At 54.7% G+C, this 16,224-nt stretch overlaps 1 protein-coding gene across 3 annotated transcripts in view; it reads left to right on the forward strand.

Moving 5' to 3' along the window:
• The window catches only part of COLEC11 (collectin subfamily member 11), a 49,598-nt gene that overhangs the window by 31,574 nt on the left and 1,800 nt on the right, over positions 1 to 16,224 (forward strand). For all 3 annotated transcript variants that reach the window (XM_009183630.4, XM_003908229.5, XM_009183632.4), the window contains 2 exons: positions 10,575 to 10,646; positions 13,318 to 13,371. In XM_009183630.4, the coding sequence (XP_009181894.1) occupies positions 10,575 to 10,646; positions 13,318 to 13,371 (126 nt within the window). The remainder of the gene's footprint in view (positions 1 to 10,574; positions 10,647 to 13,317; positions 13,372 to 16,224) is intronic.

Below are 16,224 nucleotides of genomic sequence, written 5' to 3' on the forward strand. Positions count from 1 at the left end.
GCCTGTGTGGTAAGCAGTGCTCGGGCCCCAGGGGGCTCAGATGTGCTGGGAACCAGGACCTCAGCCACCACCACCCTCCACACACTCTCCCTGGAGTCTCACTCTCCAGTGGGACACAGCCTTGCCAGCTCCCCTGGCCCACTGGCTTTTCTGCCCATGGGCTTGCTAGCTGGGTGCTAGTGGATAACTTTCTAGCTCATTGCAGTGGGGGCCCAGTGGCAGTTCCCTGATGTCCAGTCACCGACATCTGTGGCTTCTGTGGCATTATGCTGCAAGGACTCACCTGGAGGAAAACAGTGACCTCTGAGGGAACTTGGGGGCCAAGACTTCCCGGTTTCTAGCGTCCTGGGAACCACTGCAGTCCTGGGCAAACTGGGGGCTGCAACTCAACTTCCCCTGGGCACGATGATGCTGGGCACAATGATGCTGTGCATGACACTGGGCACGATGACACTGGGCACGATGATGGGGGCATGACGATGGGGTGAATCTGGGCATGATGACGCTGGGCACAATGATGGGGGCATGATGATGCTGGGCACGACAACGCTGGACTTGATGACGAGGGGCACGATGATGAGCACGATGATGGGTGGATCTGGGCATAATGACACTGGGCATGACGGAGGGCACGATGATGGGCACGACGATGGGGTGGATCTGGGCACGACATTGGGCATGACGGAGGGCACGATGATGGGCACGACGATGGGGTGGATCTGGGCATAATGACAGGGTAGATCTGGGCACGATGACGACGCTGGGCATGATGACACTGGGCATGATGACTCTGGGCACAATGATGTTGGGCGTGAAGACGGGACACAATGATGGGGTGGATCTGGGCACAGTGACTCTGGGCACGATGATGCTGAGCACAGTGATGCTGGGCACGATGACAGGATGGATCCAGGTATGACATCACTGGGCATGATGATGCTGGGCATGACAACAGCGTGGATCTGGGCACGACGACGCTGGGCACAACGCTGCACATGATGACGCTGGGCAGAACGCTGGGCATGATGACAAGGTGGGCCTCAGCACCTGTTCCAGTGCTTCTCGAAGGGACTCCTGAAGGGGAGGAGCATGCCTGGGAAGAGTGGGGCCTGGGTGTGACAGCCCTGCTCCCATGCCAGCCCTGCTGTTGCCCAGCCCGTGACCACTCCAAACCATTGTTTTCAACTTCTAACATCAAAATCACAGCCTTCACAGGGCATTGCTGCCATCATTGGCCCCAGGTCTGCAGATCCGCTCTCATCCTTGCGTCTTCAGGTCCTAGCATGAGACCTGACGTTCGGAAGGCCCTCCGTCCACTCTTGGAAAAATATCCTGAGGTTTCGTATCTTCGAATACCTCTGCAACCTGTGGGTGATCCCTGTCTATGGCCAAGGGCCCCCCATCTGTGTCGTCCTCCCTTCCCAGGTGAAGGAGCTGCCCCGCCGGGTTCTAGAGAGCCGGTCTGTGGGACGAGGCTTCTGGCCATGCTGGGTAGATGCTGTGTTCTCTGCTTGTCTCTGGAGTCAGGGCTCTGCTTCAGGTTTCCCCAGGGGCTCTTGTTTAACTGCAGCTCCTGGCCCAGGAGGGTGGCCTGAGACCCTGCACTGGTCTTAGCAACACCCAGGTGCTGCTGCAGGCCCGGGCTGTCCCCATTGGTGGGGGTCCAGACGCCTCTGCTTCCACAAAGTGCATGCTCTGCTCACATGGGGGCCTGGCTGCCGCGGGGGCTGCCCTGAACAGGCCGGCTGGGTGTGCGCTGGGGGCGTTGAGGGAGTGTCCTGTGGGGAAAGTGAGACCCCCTGCCCCCCGCTCAGGGTGGTGGTGCGGCTGGGTGGCCTGTTCTGAGATAGCAAAGCCAGGCCATGGCCCAGAGAAAGTCCGGCTGTTTATTTATTTATTTATTTATTTTTTGAGGCAGAGTCTCGCTCTGTCGCCCAGGCTGGAGTGCAGTGGCCGGATCTCAGCTCACTGCAAGCTCCGCCTCCCGGGTTCACGCCATTCTCCTGCCTCAGCCTCCCGAGTAGCTGGGACTACAGGCGCCCGCCACCTCGCCCGGCTAGTTTTTTGTATTTTTAGTAGAGACGGGGTTTCACCGTGTTAGCCAGGATGGTCTCGATCTCCTGACCTCGTGATCCGCCCGTCTCGGCCTCCCAAAGTGCTGGGATTACAGGCTTGAGCCACCGCGCCCGGCCAAGTCCGGCTGTTAAAAATCGCCAAGGAAGCTGAATTCCAAATGCTCTTTTTGCCCCTTCTCCGCTTCAGAGGACTGTGTGAAGCGTTCATTAAAATTAATAAGAACTCCGCACCTGCTTTGAGCTGCTCTCAATCCTCACGCGTGTCCAGAGGACAGATGGGAGGCACAGCACTGCTCACAATGGCGATGAGATGTGGGATGGGCTGTGGCGTTCGTGCCCAGTGTGCCGGGTGCGGCAGCCAGAAGCTCCTGTGGCAAAGAGGGAAGGGATCCAGGGGCGTCCGACGAACTCCTGTTGTCGCGCGCAGCCAGCGGGAGGCGGCGTTGCTTGCCTCTTGCAAAAAGCTTTCTGTGACTTGGAGGTGCACGGGGCCTTGGGAGAGGGAAAAAGGCCTTAGGGCTCTTTTTCTAATCCGCTCTCCTCAGAAAACCTCTGGGTCTGTAACCACACTACTGTGCTGCCCACGGGTTTGTTTCCAAGAACTGTCTTCAAGTTGAAACAAGTCAGCTACAAAAAGGGCTGTGGTGTGAAGTAGAGAATGTGTTGACCATCTCAGTGGATTTTAACGGTTCTCACCTTTTCTTCTTCCTCCAAACACCCCAAAATAGAGTATTTCTGTCAGAAACAACAGCTCACACCAATAGGTCCCAGTGTGTGTGGCTGATATGTGGAGGTTGGGGTGTAGTGAGGGTCTCCTGGGTGCTTCTGGGGTTCTCAGTTTAAGCCTGGGTGCTGACCAGCTGTACAAGCTTGAGTTGTGTGAGGATAAAAGTATGCATATGTACATGCAGTCATGCACACATGTGTATAGTGTGTGCATGCAGACATGCGCACATAGCATGTATGTTTGTGCATGTATAGCGGTATGTATGTATACATACCTGTATGTGCATATGTGCATTTGTGTGTATGTGCATATAGCATGTGTGTGAATAGTATGTATGTGTATATGTGTTCCTATAGTATGCGTGGGTATGTCATGTGAATATGCCTTTGTCTATGTATGTGCTGCTGGATGCCCTGTTTTGAGATAACAAAGCCAGGCCACGGGTCCAGAGAAAGCCCAGTTGTTAAAAATCGCTGAGGAAGCTGAATTCCAAGTGCTCTTACATATGTATGTATATGTGGATGTTTGTATTCATGTATGTATCTTGTGTGTACACATGTATCCATATACGTAGGTTGGTAAGTTTTATATATGTGTATACGGGTATGTTTATATGTACATATATGCAATGTTCTGATAATGCTATGTGTGGTTGTATTTATACATGCATGTTTGCATGAATGTGCATGCATCATGCATATGTGTATGCATGTGTGTATGTGTGCATATATGTTGTGTTTGCATATTGCATATCTCTGTTAATATGTATATGTTTGCATGCACATGTGTGTATGTGGAGGTGAATATGCACATCTCTGTGCATATGCATGTGCATGTGTGTATAGTATGCATGCACATGTGTTTATATATGCATGTAGATGTCTGTGCATGCATATGTGTATAGTATGTATGTGTGCATATGCATGTGTATGCATGTGTACATGAATGTATGTGTGTATAGTATATGTGCATGTGTCTGTGTATAATGTGTGAGAGGACTTCAAAAAGTTTGTGGAAAAATGGAATTAAAAAATAAAAATAAATAGATAAACTTTATTTCTCCTTGTAAGCACCATCAAGTTCAAGACACTTTTGTAAGTAATTATACCAGCCATTTAGTCCATCCCTAAAGAACTGAGGGTGCTGGGAATTTCACCATGTCAATGTAGTCTTTTTTACATTGTTTACTGAAGAAAAATGAGTGCCCTTTACAGATATTTTAAGATAAGGAAACAAAAAAAAGTCAGAAAGAGCCAAATTGGGAAAGTTGGATGCTTAATGATTTCCGATAGAAACTCTTGCAAAGTTGTCCTTGTTTTCTATGCAGAACGAGCAGGAGCATTGTTGTGGTGGAGAAGGGCTCTGTGAAGCTTTCCTGGGCATTTTTCTGCTAAGGCTTTGGCCAACTTTCTCAAAACCCTCTGACAGTAGGCACGTGTCACTGTTCTTTGGCCCTCCACAAAGAGAACAAGCAACACGGCGTGAGCATCCGAAAAGCTTGTTGCCGTGACCTTTGCTCTCGATCAATCTGCTTTGCTTTCCTGGCCCACTTCCACCTCTTGGTAGCCACTGCTTTGATTGTTTCGTCATTAGGATTGTATTGGTAAAGCCACGTTTCATCTTCTTTTACAATTTTGAAGAAATGCAATACAATACACGCCAGTAATCTCAGCACTTTGGGAGGCCGAGGTGGGTGGATCACCTGAGGTCAGGAGTTCAAGACCAGCCTGGCCAACATGGTGAAACCCCATCTCTACTAAAAATACAAAAATTAGCCAGACCTGGTGGCGTATGCCTGTCATCCCAACTACTCAGGAGACTGAGGCAGGAGAATCGCTTGAACCTGGGAGGCAGAGGTTGCAGTGAGCAGAGATTGCACTACTGCACTCTAGCCTGCGTGACAGAGCAAGGCTGTGTATCAAAAAGAAAGTTAAGAAAAAATTTTAAAAAATGATTCTGAGGCATTCTTCAAAGAATTGTAACAGTAAACCAAAGCAGACTGGCTGCAAGCGAAGGTCACGGCAACAGGTTTTTTGGATGCTCGAGGCATTTTGCTTGTTCTCTTTCAGGAGGTCCAGAGAACAGTAACATCTGCCTGCTGTCGGGGTGTTTAGAGGAAGTTGGCACTGGCTCCTCCGGTGGAGGGAGTGTTTCTCCACCCCCAGGCCCAGCTGTGCCCAGTGCCTGCCGCTTCCCTCAAAGGCCTCCCTGCAAGGCTGAGGGGACTGTGGAGAGGGGTCTGGTGGTCCAAGCTATGGGTTTAGGGCAGAAGGGAATAAGGAGGGACAGGAGGGTTTGGGCCACCTGTAGCCATCCCAACTCCCCACCAGCCGAGTGCACTTGGTCGTGGCTGGCACAGGGGAGTGGGCTCGGAGGGGGCTCTGCTCGGAGGGCTCTGCTCAGAGGGCTCTGCCTGCTGCTTTGCACACTCTGGTCTCTCGGTCGCTGTCTCCTGCCCCCGGGCTTGGGAGTGGGGCACTGCTTGTCCTCCCACAGGAGCACAAACCTGCACTGTGCGTCCAGCCCCCCGCTCTTAGAAATACAGCCTTCCCGCAATTCCTGGCCCGTGGAGGGCGGCTTTGGCTGTACCCAGGGGTGGAAGCCCCACAGGCTGGGGCCTGCCCACAGTGGAGGTGCAGGGTTTGGAGCCCTGGACATGGAGTCAGGAGGCCATGGTCTGAGTGAAATCCACGCAGTCAGTGTGCGCTCCTGCTCCTGATGCTCGCTGTGACCCGAGGCATGGATTGCCCCGAGGTGCCACATGACGGACAGGGAAACCGAGGCTTACAGAGGGCTGTCACTTGTGCAAGGTTTCATGGGTGGAGCACTGTCTGATCGCAGAGGCTGCGCTCTGAATCACGGGGCACTGTGTTCCTTCCTGGCTCCCTGTGTGACCTGTGGTGGTCACCTGACTCTGAACTGCGTGACCCGTGGTGGTCACCTGACTCTGAACTGCGTGACCCGTGGTGGTCACCTGACTCTGAACTCCTCTTCTGGAGCAGAGGGCGGTGTCTCCATCTCTCAGTACCACACAGCGGGCAGCTCCCAGGACAGAGATGATTTCCTCCCAGCTGTGGAGGCTGGAAGTCAGGGATCCAGGTGCCGGCAGGGCTACTTCTCCCAAGGCTGCTCTCCGGGGCTTACAGGCGGCGTCTTCCTGCTGTCTCCCATGGCCTTCCTCCATGCACGCACAATCCTGGCCTCTCTTTCTCTTTGTGTAAAGCCACATTCCTGTTGGACCAGGGCCCACCTGTGTGACCTCTTTAAAGACCCTGCTTCTAGTAGGAGTCACACTGGGGTTAGGGCTCCATCGTCGGAATTTTGGAGGATGTAATTCAGCCCTAATAAATGGTGCTGCTAGGAACCATCATGTACGTGTGGATGTGCTTTCCTGGCACACAGTCTACCTGGGAGTATTCTAACTTATTTCTGAAAGATGGAAAAATGAGCAGAATCCCGGGACCCCCACCGAGTCCCCACCTGGAGAGGGGCGGCGTCAGAGCATGGGAAAGAAAACCAAAGTCCCAGCCCTGGGAACATCACCTGCCCATGAAAAAGCCCGAGCACCACAGGGGCTGTGGAGCGACGTGGCAGAGGCAGATTGTGTTCCTTCACCTGAACGAACAGTTAACTATTTGCTAAGAAGCTTCCACCTGGAAAAGATAAGGAGGGTGCAAGGGGCCTCCTCCCCACCTGCGAATTATTTCTCCCTGAGACCCCTGCGAGATGAGATGTGAAGCTGTTCAAGGACAGTAATGGGGAGAGAGAAGTGACCTGCAGACCCCGTCTTCCCGCCTTCCCACCCAGACAGCTCCTCCCCGGACGATGAGGCCAGGTCCCCGTCCCCAGGCTGACAAGTAGAGCGGGATGGTGAGGCCCAGGAGACGGTGGAGGAGAAGCCCCTGGGGCACAGATGCTCTTGGCGAGGCGTGCTCCTCCCACCTTCGAGAAAGACTCATTAGTGGTTCAGTCCATCAGCTGGAGGAGGCACGCGTCCTGCTGTTGCAGACAAGTTAAAACCTGAGAGTGAGTTGAGAGCATTTGGCTTTTAGCCATCCCTAAATTGCACGGCCAGACGTTAATGCAAATCCAAGGTCATCGCTGACACTTGGCACCTGTCTCCAGCGAGTAGCGCTCAGCTCCTGCCCTTGGAGAAGTGTGGGACCCGGTCCCTGTCATAGGGGGGTCTGAGAAACCCCTGCTCTGGCTGCTTGCTGATTGTGAGGGTGCTGTGAACGCGTCCAGCCTGATCTGGCAGCCTGAACCTCCTCGCGAGGGGACGGAGGCGACCACAGCTGACCGGGCGGGGGGAGCAGCATGAAGATGTGGAGGGGGAAATAAGAAGCACAAACATTGAGGCTGTCCCAACCTTCCACCTAACGGCCAGCACAGAACCTCGGGAATGGCGCGGTGGAGAGCTGGGCACAGGAGAGTTTGTCTTTGGACAGGAGACCCGAGGAAGATGCGTGTTCCTGGGCCTGGGACAACAGACAGGGCCTGGGACAACACGAAACAGCAGATGTGCGTTTTCAGGGAACATTAGCTTTTCTGTAGGACCCTCTGCGGGAGGCCGAGCAGAAGCACGGGGCTCAACTTTCAGCTTCAGAGCACGGTGAGGGACGCCTGCCTCACAAACTCATCTTGCCCTAACTCTCTCCCAAAGGCCCTGTCTCTAAATACCGGCACCTTGGGGTCACAGCTTCAACAGAGGAATTTGGTGAGGGGCACAGCTCCATCCACTGCAGGAGGTGACGGTGCTCAGGCTGTGAATGGGTACTCAGTGTGGGTGGCTGCGTCCATCCTGCCAAGGAACCAAGCCACACCAGGGTATGTGCTGGGGAAAGGCAGCCAGGATGGGGCAGGGACTGAGGGTTTCTAGCTGGGTGAAGGGAAGATTTCAGAGAGAGAACAGTTTTTAAATGTTTGGGGGACTCTTGGAGAAGGTGAGTTCAGCTAGCTTTGCATTTCTGTGGGTGTAAAACCAGGCTGGCTGAGCGGACCCAGCAGAGCGACAACTTCCCAGCTCCACCAGCCCTGAGAACTGACCGTACCGTGCCTCCTTCTGCAGCAAAGCAGGGCCCCTCAGTCATATTCCAGGGAGAACTGCGAATTGCCTCCCTTGCGGCAAGTTTTGGGCATGTATAATGGGTTGGCTGGTTTACTGAAGCTGTTTGTTCCAGTCGCCCTTCTCTCTCCTTGCTCTGGCATTTTACTATTACAAAAATTTTAGGTTGAAATTGTCATGCCTCAGAACAGCAGGAACGGGTGCCTGGCACCAGCTGTCAGAAGAGCAGGCCAGGTGGCTCCAGCAGGCGCTGGACTCACAGGCTGCTGTGGAGAGGGATTCGGAGCAGGGCAGGGCTGGCCCCTGATGGAAGGCGACACACTGAGCGTCCCCTCTGGTGTGGGGGCCCTGCCCCTCCCTCTGTGAGACCTCCTGGCTGTCCACCCGGTCCCGGCCCTGCCTGTGTCTTGGGCCCTGTCCTCACTGGGTGCCGCCCGGTGGCAGTGCCTCTAGCCGCCTTGCTGTGCCCCTGCCTGCCCCGCTGCCCTCGGGTTCCTCCCTGGGCTCCTCTTCCTCATGTGGGTCTCCTGAGGGGCCGCCCGGCCCCCGCCTCCCACTGGACACTTCTCTCAGGTGCCCTCCTGGCCCTTGTCACTGTCACATGATGGCCCCTCTCCCCTGCCTGTCCCCCTCTCCCCTGCCTGTCCCCGTCTCCCCACGCGCCCCGTGGCATCCCCCTCTGTGCCTTTCCAGAGCTGTGTCTCCTGCCCCCGCCTCGGGGAGGGCTTGTCACCCAGTGCCAGCTGTGTGTGCCTCATCCGCACGTCCCATCAGGCACGAGGTTCTGCCAGCGCCACCTCCTGGGTGTCTCCCCGATCTGGGCCGTTCTCGTCCTCCCAGACCCCGCCTGCCACGACCTCCTTCACCCCCGGCCTGCTCTGCCCGTGGCCTCCTTTCGTGCCTTTCAGTCTCCCCAACAAGTGTTGCCAGACGCTTCCCGAACACAAGTCTGGCCTCACCGCCCTCTTCTCCAGCTCTCTGCCTCTCTCACAGCACGGAGCATGCACCACAGCCTCTCCGATGCTTTCCTAGGCTCTGAGGACGGACGAGGAAGTGGCGTCCCCGTGCCCTTTTTCTATTCCCTTCCTCTTGCATGCACTGCAGTTGCTGGACTGCTGTCCTGATTTACCAGTAGACCCTGAGCTCTGACTCCTGCAGCCAGCACCCTGCACAGCTGGCGACACACAGTGCCTGGGGCGCAAAGCAGAGTCGCCTCCGTGCTGGCTGTCCAGCCTAGGTGCCATTAGGATATTCCCCTGCCTCCCTCGTCCCCCCATTGTCCCCCAGGCTGGATGTGGCCCCCAGCTGCCAGCATCAGGAGAGCAGCCTGGGCCTCAGAGCAGCAGGGCGTGGCTCTTGTCCTGGCTCTGCCATGCCAAGCTGTGTCATTTTCGTAGCCAGATGAGAGAATGCATGTGAATGTGCTTTGTGAATCAAGGCTGCATTTTAATGCAACGTAAACCACTCTTTGCAGGGGTGTGTGTGGTTTCATTTTAGCAAAGCTCACTGAAGTCTATGTTCTGTCCTCTGGTTTCTGTCTATTCTGAACTGGGGGAACATTACAACTGCTTTGCAAAACAAGACTAGGAGTTCCTGGCAGGGAAGTCCTTGGTTCTCTGGCGTCACTGCGGGACAGAGCATTATCTGCGTGCAGTAGAAAGGCCTTCCTGCCACCCCTGTCTTGCAGGATTGCCCACATTGAATTGCATTTAGTTCCTGCAACAATGGGTTATAACTGATCATGAAATCCTAACAATGTATAATCACGTCCATGAGAAAGAATTACTGAGTTAAATCAGGTCGCCTGTTTCTTTTCCCAGTTTTTCCCTATGTACTTGTTTGCTGTTTGCTGGTTGGGTTGGTGGTCAGTGGTGATCACCAGCAGGCAGGTAGGAGCAGTTGCTGAGGGCTTAACACTTGGTGGGAGGGAGCACTGAGAAACTCCACCCTCTGGTTTAATTTGTTCTAGGGACTGGGTGACAGCGGCATTCTTCGGGCGTGGTCCAGTGATCAGAGAGACAATCCCGTGGGATCTTGGTGTCCCTCTTGCTATGAATGAGAGGAGAAGGGTGGGGGACACACACCACACACCACCGCTGCACACACCCAGGCTGGGGACAGGGGCCAGCAGGTCACAGGGATCCGGCATTCTGCTGTAGAGCGGTCAAGTCGGGAGGCATCTGGTGAAGCACTCCTGGGACCCTCCTCCCTGGCTCAAGTTCACACACCCGAGAGGAGCCAGGGGCTTTGCCACCTGCACCCACCCCCCACACCGTGTTCCTGACGGCGCTGGTTATGTCCATGCTTGCAGGGTTGTGGGTACGTGGTTTGGTGGGTACAGGAGTAAGAGCTGGGAGGTTCTGCCTTGCTGGGATGGAGGAAAGACAAGCTCTCCCCTCACACGGGCACGGAGGGGATGGACCATGGTTGAGTTTGGAACTTAGGGATGCCCCGTTCGGCCCCTCCGTTCCATACTGTGTATGACTTCTGGGGGAAGTGCATCTTCCTTCGGCAGTTGTATCAACAGGCGACCTGACCGTGACAGTCACCTGCGTGACCTTGGAGAGATTTAGAGCTGTCTTAGTCTCTTCTATGTGTCTGCGATGTTAGGAAGGAGGGCGGTCGGGGCACCTGTGCACATGTATGATGGAGGAGGCCACGGGATCATCTGTGTATCAACCAACTTTGCTTTTATTGTTTTCTACAGGAGACGTGGGGGACAAAGGACAGAAAGGCAGTGTGGGTCGCCATGGAAAAATCGGTCCCATTGGCTCTAAAGGTATTTGCGATGTGATTCTTGCCTCATTCCCCCCCGCCCCCAGGGTCAGTGTCTGGATCCCCTGAGAATAACTCTAGCGTGGATTGTCTCGTGTGGTGCTCCTGTTTATGCTCTGTGCGTGCTAGAGAAGACATCTGCCGTGCTTCCGTTTTGGAGGTGCTTGGAGCTAGTTGCTGGCTCTGTGCTTACAGGGTGCGGTGAAGTGCTCCCCATCCTGTGGGATTTTCATAGCACTCCAGGATGGAGGGGCTGCGGCGAGTGCGCTTGGGCGAGACTCTGGCTGTGAAGCCACAACGTCCTTAACAAGTTTGGTAACACGCTTAGAGCCTCACATAAGGTGCGGACGGACCCTGCTCAGGAGGCACCGCGTCTGTTCCCCCAGCTCGGGTCTCAGGCATTTCGAGGTGATGGGATGATTCTTGGTGAGCACAGGGTGTGGGATGGCAGCAGCAGGTGTGAGCAGCAACTATGGTGCCAACACCTGGGTTCAGGCTACACCTGCGGGTTCTGATTGCACCGTCTCCGCTGCTGCATTTGCCTGCACAGCCTTGGTAAGGCGGGCAGATCAGCTGTGCCTCCCATGATGAGAGACTGAGGCCAGGACAGCCAAGGGGTTGCTCAGAAGGTGCTGTTCCTATGCCCCGCTCACCCCCCACCATCTGGTCAGTGGATGTCTTTGGAGCGCTTGGCTTGTTCCAGGTGTATGCTGGGCTCTAGGGGACGGAGCCGGTGGGAGGGCAAGGAGCTGGCCGTCCCTGAGCTCTGCACGTATGGACTCGTGAAGTCTCCTTGGGGTCCTGCATGGTGTAGCAATGCGGCTGAGCTGCCCTGAGCACCAGCGGTGGAGGGAGTCTGCTGTGGTCTGTCCAGTTCCGGGGCCAGCTTCTTCTACTTCATTCATCTGCCTCAGAGCAGGTTGGCTCAGGTACCAAGAGGCTACGGTCTGGAGTTTGAGCTGTGAGGGGGTTCTCATGGTTTGTTCTGATCCATGGTCACGGACCTCCCCCTAGCCCAGCCCGTACCTGGTAGAAAGGGCTCTGTGGCCAGGAGAGCGGTGGGGAGGGGCCCAGCTCAGCTGTGGGCCTCCTGGAAAACCTGTGAGAGAGAAAACCTTCCCTGCCACGGCCAATCCAGTGAAGAACACACAGAGAATCATGGGATCTGGAGGGAGGCGTGGGCTTCACAAACCCAAATAACATCATGGCAAAATACTTATATCCCCAGACTTGCCATTTTAAGTATTTTAAGTGTACAATTCAGGGACATTAAGTACATTTGCAATGGTGTACAGGCATTACCACGATTTCCAAACCCTTTTCATCTCTCCAAAGAGAAACTCTGTTCCCACTAGGCAATGGCTCCCCGTTCTTCCACCCCCAGCCCCGGTAACCTCCAATCTGCTTTCTGTCGCTGAATTGGCCTATTCTGGATATTTCACATATGTGGAATGATAACAATGTTTGTCCTTCTAGTTGATTTCACTTGGTGTAGTGTTTTCAAGGTTCACCTGTGGGTAGCGTGGGTCAGAATGCCCTGCCTTTTTAGGGAATAATATTCCACCATACGGATGGACCACAACTGTTATCCATTCACCTGTCGGTGGACACGTGGGTTCTTTCCACCTGTTGCTTTTGTGAATAACACCACGTTGCGTATTGACTCACACATAGGGATGTGTATACGTTTACCATGCGGTGTGTGCTCTGGGCAGATTCTGGTGACTCCTAAGGGGCAGCTGGTCCAGGCTGGCCTTGTTTGGCTTTGCTTATTTGATTTGCCTTGTGTCTGAGATTGTCATCCTGGGTTCTGATCCAGCTGTGCTTTCATTTCCAAGCTCCCGATGCTGATAAAGGAACACAAAGGAATTGGGTGGGTGGAGGCTGCGGAACTGCTTCCCTCCTTGTGCGAATGGAATCGGAATCTACACAAGTCTCTTTGCAGAGGCATTTGGGGTTCTCTGTGAGAATAAAGAGAATGCATTAGAATTTATTTCTATTAAGTCACATGACTTAATTTTAGAGCAGCTAGAAAGCCCTATTGCCATCATTTTGTTCAACCCCCTTGTTTTGTACGTTGAGAAAAGCTGAGGGGCAGGGTGGTGAGGTGGCTTGTCTCATCTAACTGGAGGTTGGGTCCAGGCCAGGATGGAGCCCAGGGCTTCTGGCGTCTGGGCCCTCCAGGACACCGGGCTGCCGCGAGCAGGGACAGGAAGGACCTTGAGCTGGGACAGGAAGGAGTGCGCTGACTCTTGGATTAGATGAGCTCTCAGGCCCGCGCGGCGCTCGGCGCTCCCATCATGCTCGATCTGGATTTTCCTGCTGTTGTGAGAGGCGTGTCGGCTGTTGGGGGGAGTGGCGGCTCACTCATGGCACCAGGGATTCATGAGGCGATGTATGCAGAGTATTCCATCGGATATCCTGGATTTTCCAGAACTGACTTAAAGAATGATCACCCGATAATCCCTGTCACCCCATGACATGTATACGGTTCGTATCACATAAATAGTGCCGGAAGCAGGAATTACCTGCAGAATGGAGCTCTGGTACTTCACAACAACAGGGTGGCCTGGGAGAAATCCACGAGACAAGTCACATTTTCAGTCTTGTTGTTTTTAACTCAAAGAACACGTCCACCTCTGCCTGGTGACTTGGACCTTGTTTTTCATTTTCAGGTGAGAAAGGAGATTCTGGTGACATAGGACCCCCTGGTCCTAATGGAGAACCAGGTATGGCATAAAGGGTCCAGGATTTTTCATATAATGTATTAAAAATTGCACTTGGGAAAACAATGTAGATCATTAAATGGAACTGCAGTAGGCTGGGGAACAGAGCGCATACGCCGGCCATGTGGTCCCCGTGTCAGTGATGCTCTCAGAGATGCTGCAGTGTTTGATTTCCTTCTACCTGAATGTTAATGACCTCTTAGGAGTGTCATCTGCCTGTCCACTGTGTTATTCTGTCTGTGTGTGTAGCTGGGCTCAGTGACACCGGTCCTAGGATGAGCATTCTCCACTTCTTCGCCTCTGTGGGCACTAGGGGTCTCCTCCTACCGCCAGACTTCTCAGAAAGCACATCTGGACTTTGTGGCTCTTTCCCTGGTTTCAGATGTCCTTGCATCCGACTCCCACAATGGTGCTCCACTGACATGGCTCCCCTCGGAGGACCCAGGGAGCTCAGATTCAGCCTAGGTGGACGTGGCTTCCCTGTGGGGCACCTGCTTCCTGCTGCCAAGTCACCAGGACACGTTGTGTCCTGTCCTCTGTCCCTGCCCTCTGCCCGCCTTCACACGCCTCCCCCCCCACTCTGCTATCTTTCTCCCAAAACTCCTTCTGTAGCTCTTCTGCTCCCTCCCCAGAATGGTGACCTCCTCTGAGCCCTGGTACAGCCCTCACCTCCATACCCCTACACGGTGGCCCTCATGAGGTCAAGCCCCAAAGGACCCATGTCTGGTGGGCATCTCCACTGGGGGTCTCATGGTCCTCATCTGTCTCACTGGAGCCCTTCCCTCACACCCTGGATTACCACACTGGACACTCATCCGCCACGTACATCCCACACTGCACGCCCACCCCCCTCACATCCCACAGTGGGCACCCACCCACAACGTAGATCCCACAGCGGACACCCACCCACCACGTAGATCCACGGGTTCCACCACGTAGATCCTGGCCGGGCACCCACCCGCCCGTAGATCCGGTCCCTGGTGGGCACCCACCATGCGGTACATCCCACAGTGGGCACCACCATCCGCGATACATCCCACGGTGGGCACCCACCGCCCGCATTACATCCCGGTGGGCACCACCATCCCGCATTACATCCCACAGTGGGCACCCACCCAGCCCGTGCATCCCACGGTGGGCACCCACCCGCCGCGTGCATCCCGGTGGGCACCACGCCAGGTACATCCCACAGTGAACCCACCATGCATCCATTTCCACCATCGTCCCATTTCCCACCATGCCATCCACACCATCCCTGTTTCCCCCACCATCTTTCCCTTCCTTCTTTTATCCACTGGGCTTTTATGTACATCCAGTGTTTCCACCATATGTCACATCCACAGTGGACACCAACCCCGTGCCCATTCCACACTGTACACCCGTCCCCCCCCACCAACTCCCAAGCTGCTCACTCATGCCCCATGACAATGTCAGGCGTCCTCTAATCTTCCTTCGCTTCGCGCCTCCAAGCCCAGGGTTATTTAAGCCCTCACCCCACCCTCTCCCTCATTCAGGCCTCATTGCTTTCGAGCTGAATTCCTGAAATAACATCCTGATGGCTCTGTGCCCTCCAGTCCTTTTTTATTGACCACAAAAGATGCTTAAGAGATACTAAATTAGGTGGAAGATACAGTGTTTAAGTAACTAGAATATTCTTTCAGTCAGACTCCAACCTTCCCCTCTTCCCTCAACCAAGAAGCTCAACAGCTGGGCCTTGGAAGAGAATTCAGTGCGTTCAGTGTGTTCACGGGGGTGGCGGGGAGCGTCCCTTCTGCAGGCGTCTGCTCGCTGGAGCCAGCCTTTCTCCCCGAGACACGCTGTGTCTCCGTGATGTCACTCGCTTCACAGCACATTCAGAAGGTGCTCTCCGAGAAGGATCTGACCCTTGGAAACTAGGGGGGAAAACAAAGGGGCTAGATTTCTGAATAAAAGTTCTTGTTTTAAAAGCTCCTCCCGCATCACAGAGATGAGGAGGAACAGCTGTTCGGGAGGTGTCCTTGCCTGCGTGACTTTGTTCCATACGAGTGCGCTGACATCAGTGTCACTGAGTGGCCGAGCACCATCCGCTCAGGGCATCTCCAGGCACTCAGCCAATCTGAGGGGCCTGGACAAAGCCTCTGGGAGACAGGAGGACCCGGAGGCAGGTGAGGGCAGGGCAAGAAGAGGGGACGTCCTGGGGCCGAGCTGCTGCCATCAGGCCTACCGTGGTCAGAGAGTTTGGAGGTTATGAGGAAAGGAATCCATCCACCTCCCCTGACAGGGGTCTCTCCAGAAAGCCTCTGTTACCTCCAACCTCAGGGAGCTCGAAGACAAAATATATTTTTAAAAAATGTATCTTAGATAAAACTTCCACTAAAAAAATCCCAAAACCAAGGCAAACCCCAAGAAAGATCAAGTTTCAAATGTGCAAATGTGAATCGGGGGGTCTCACATATGAGGGCGAGGTGGGTGGTTTGGGCTCTACATGATTGCCGACGTCCAGGAAGATGGGATTGAACTTCTGCAGGATGTACCAGACTGCAGGGTGGGCTGAGACCGCACAGTGGAAACTGTGGGAAAAGGCGCAAAGCCCACCCGCACGCCTCGCTTCCTCCCAGGCCCCATCCGCGGCCTCCAGGTGCTCCTGGTGATGCTGCCCTGTCCTCCCTCCCTGAGCCGTCCCTCACGCCCGGTGTATGCCCACGATGCCCAGCTCTGCCCTGGCCCCTACTCCCCACCTGACATGTCACAGGCACCTGCGTGTTGGCGATTCCACCTCCTGTACTCGGCTAGGGATGGAACGGCCCCACCACCTCGAGAGCTCTGCACAGTGGATGCTGCTGCTGCTGCTGCCGCCTTCAGCTCCCCTCAGCCCCC

This window comes from Papio anubis, chromosome 14 (assembly GCF_008728515.1).
Source record: "Papio anubis isolate 15944 chromosome 14, Panubis1.0, whole genome shotgun sequence".
Taxonomy (NCBI): domain Eukaryota; kingdom Metazoa; phylum Chordata; class Mammalia; order Primates; family Cercopithecidae; genus Papio; species Papio anubis.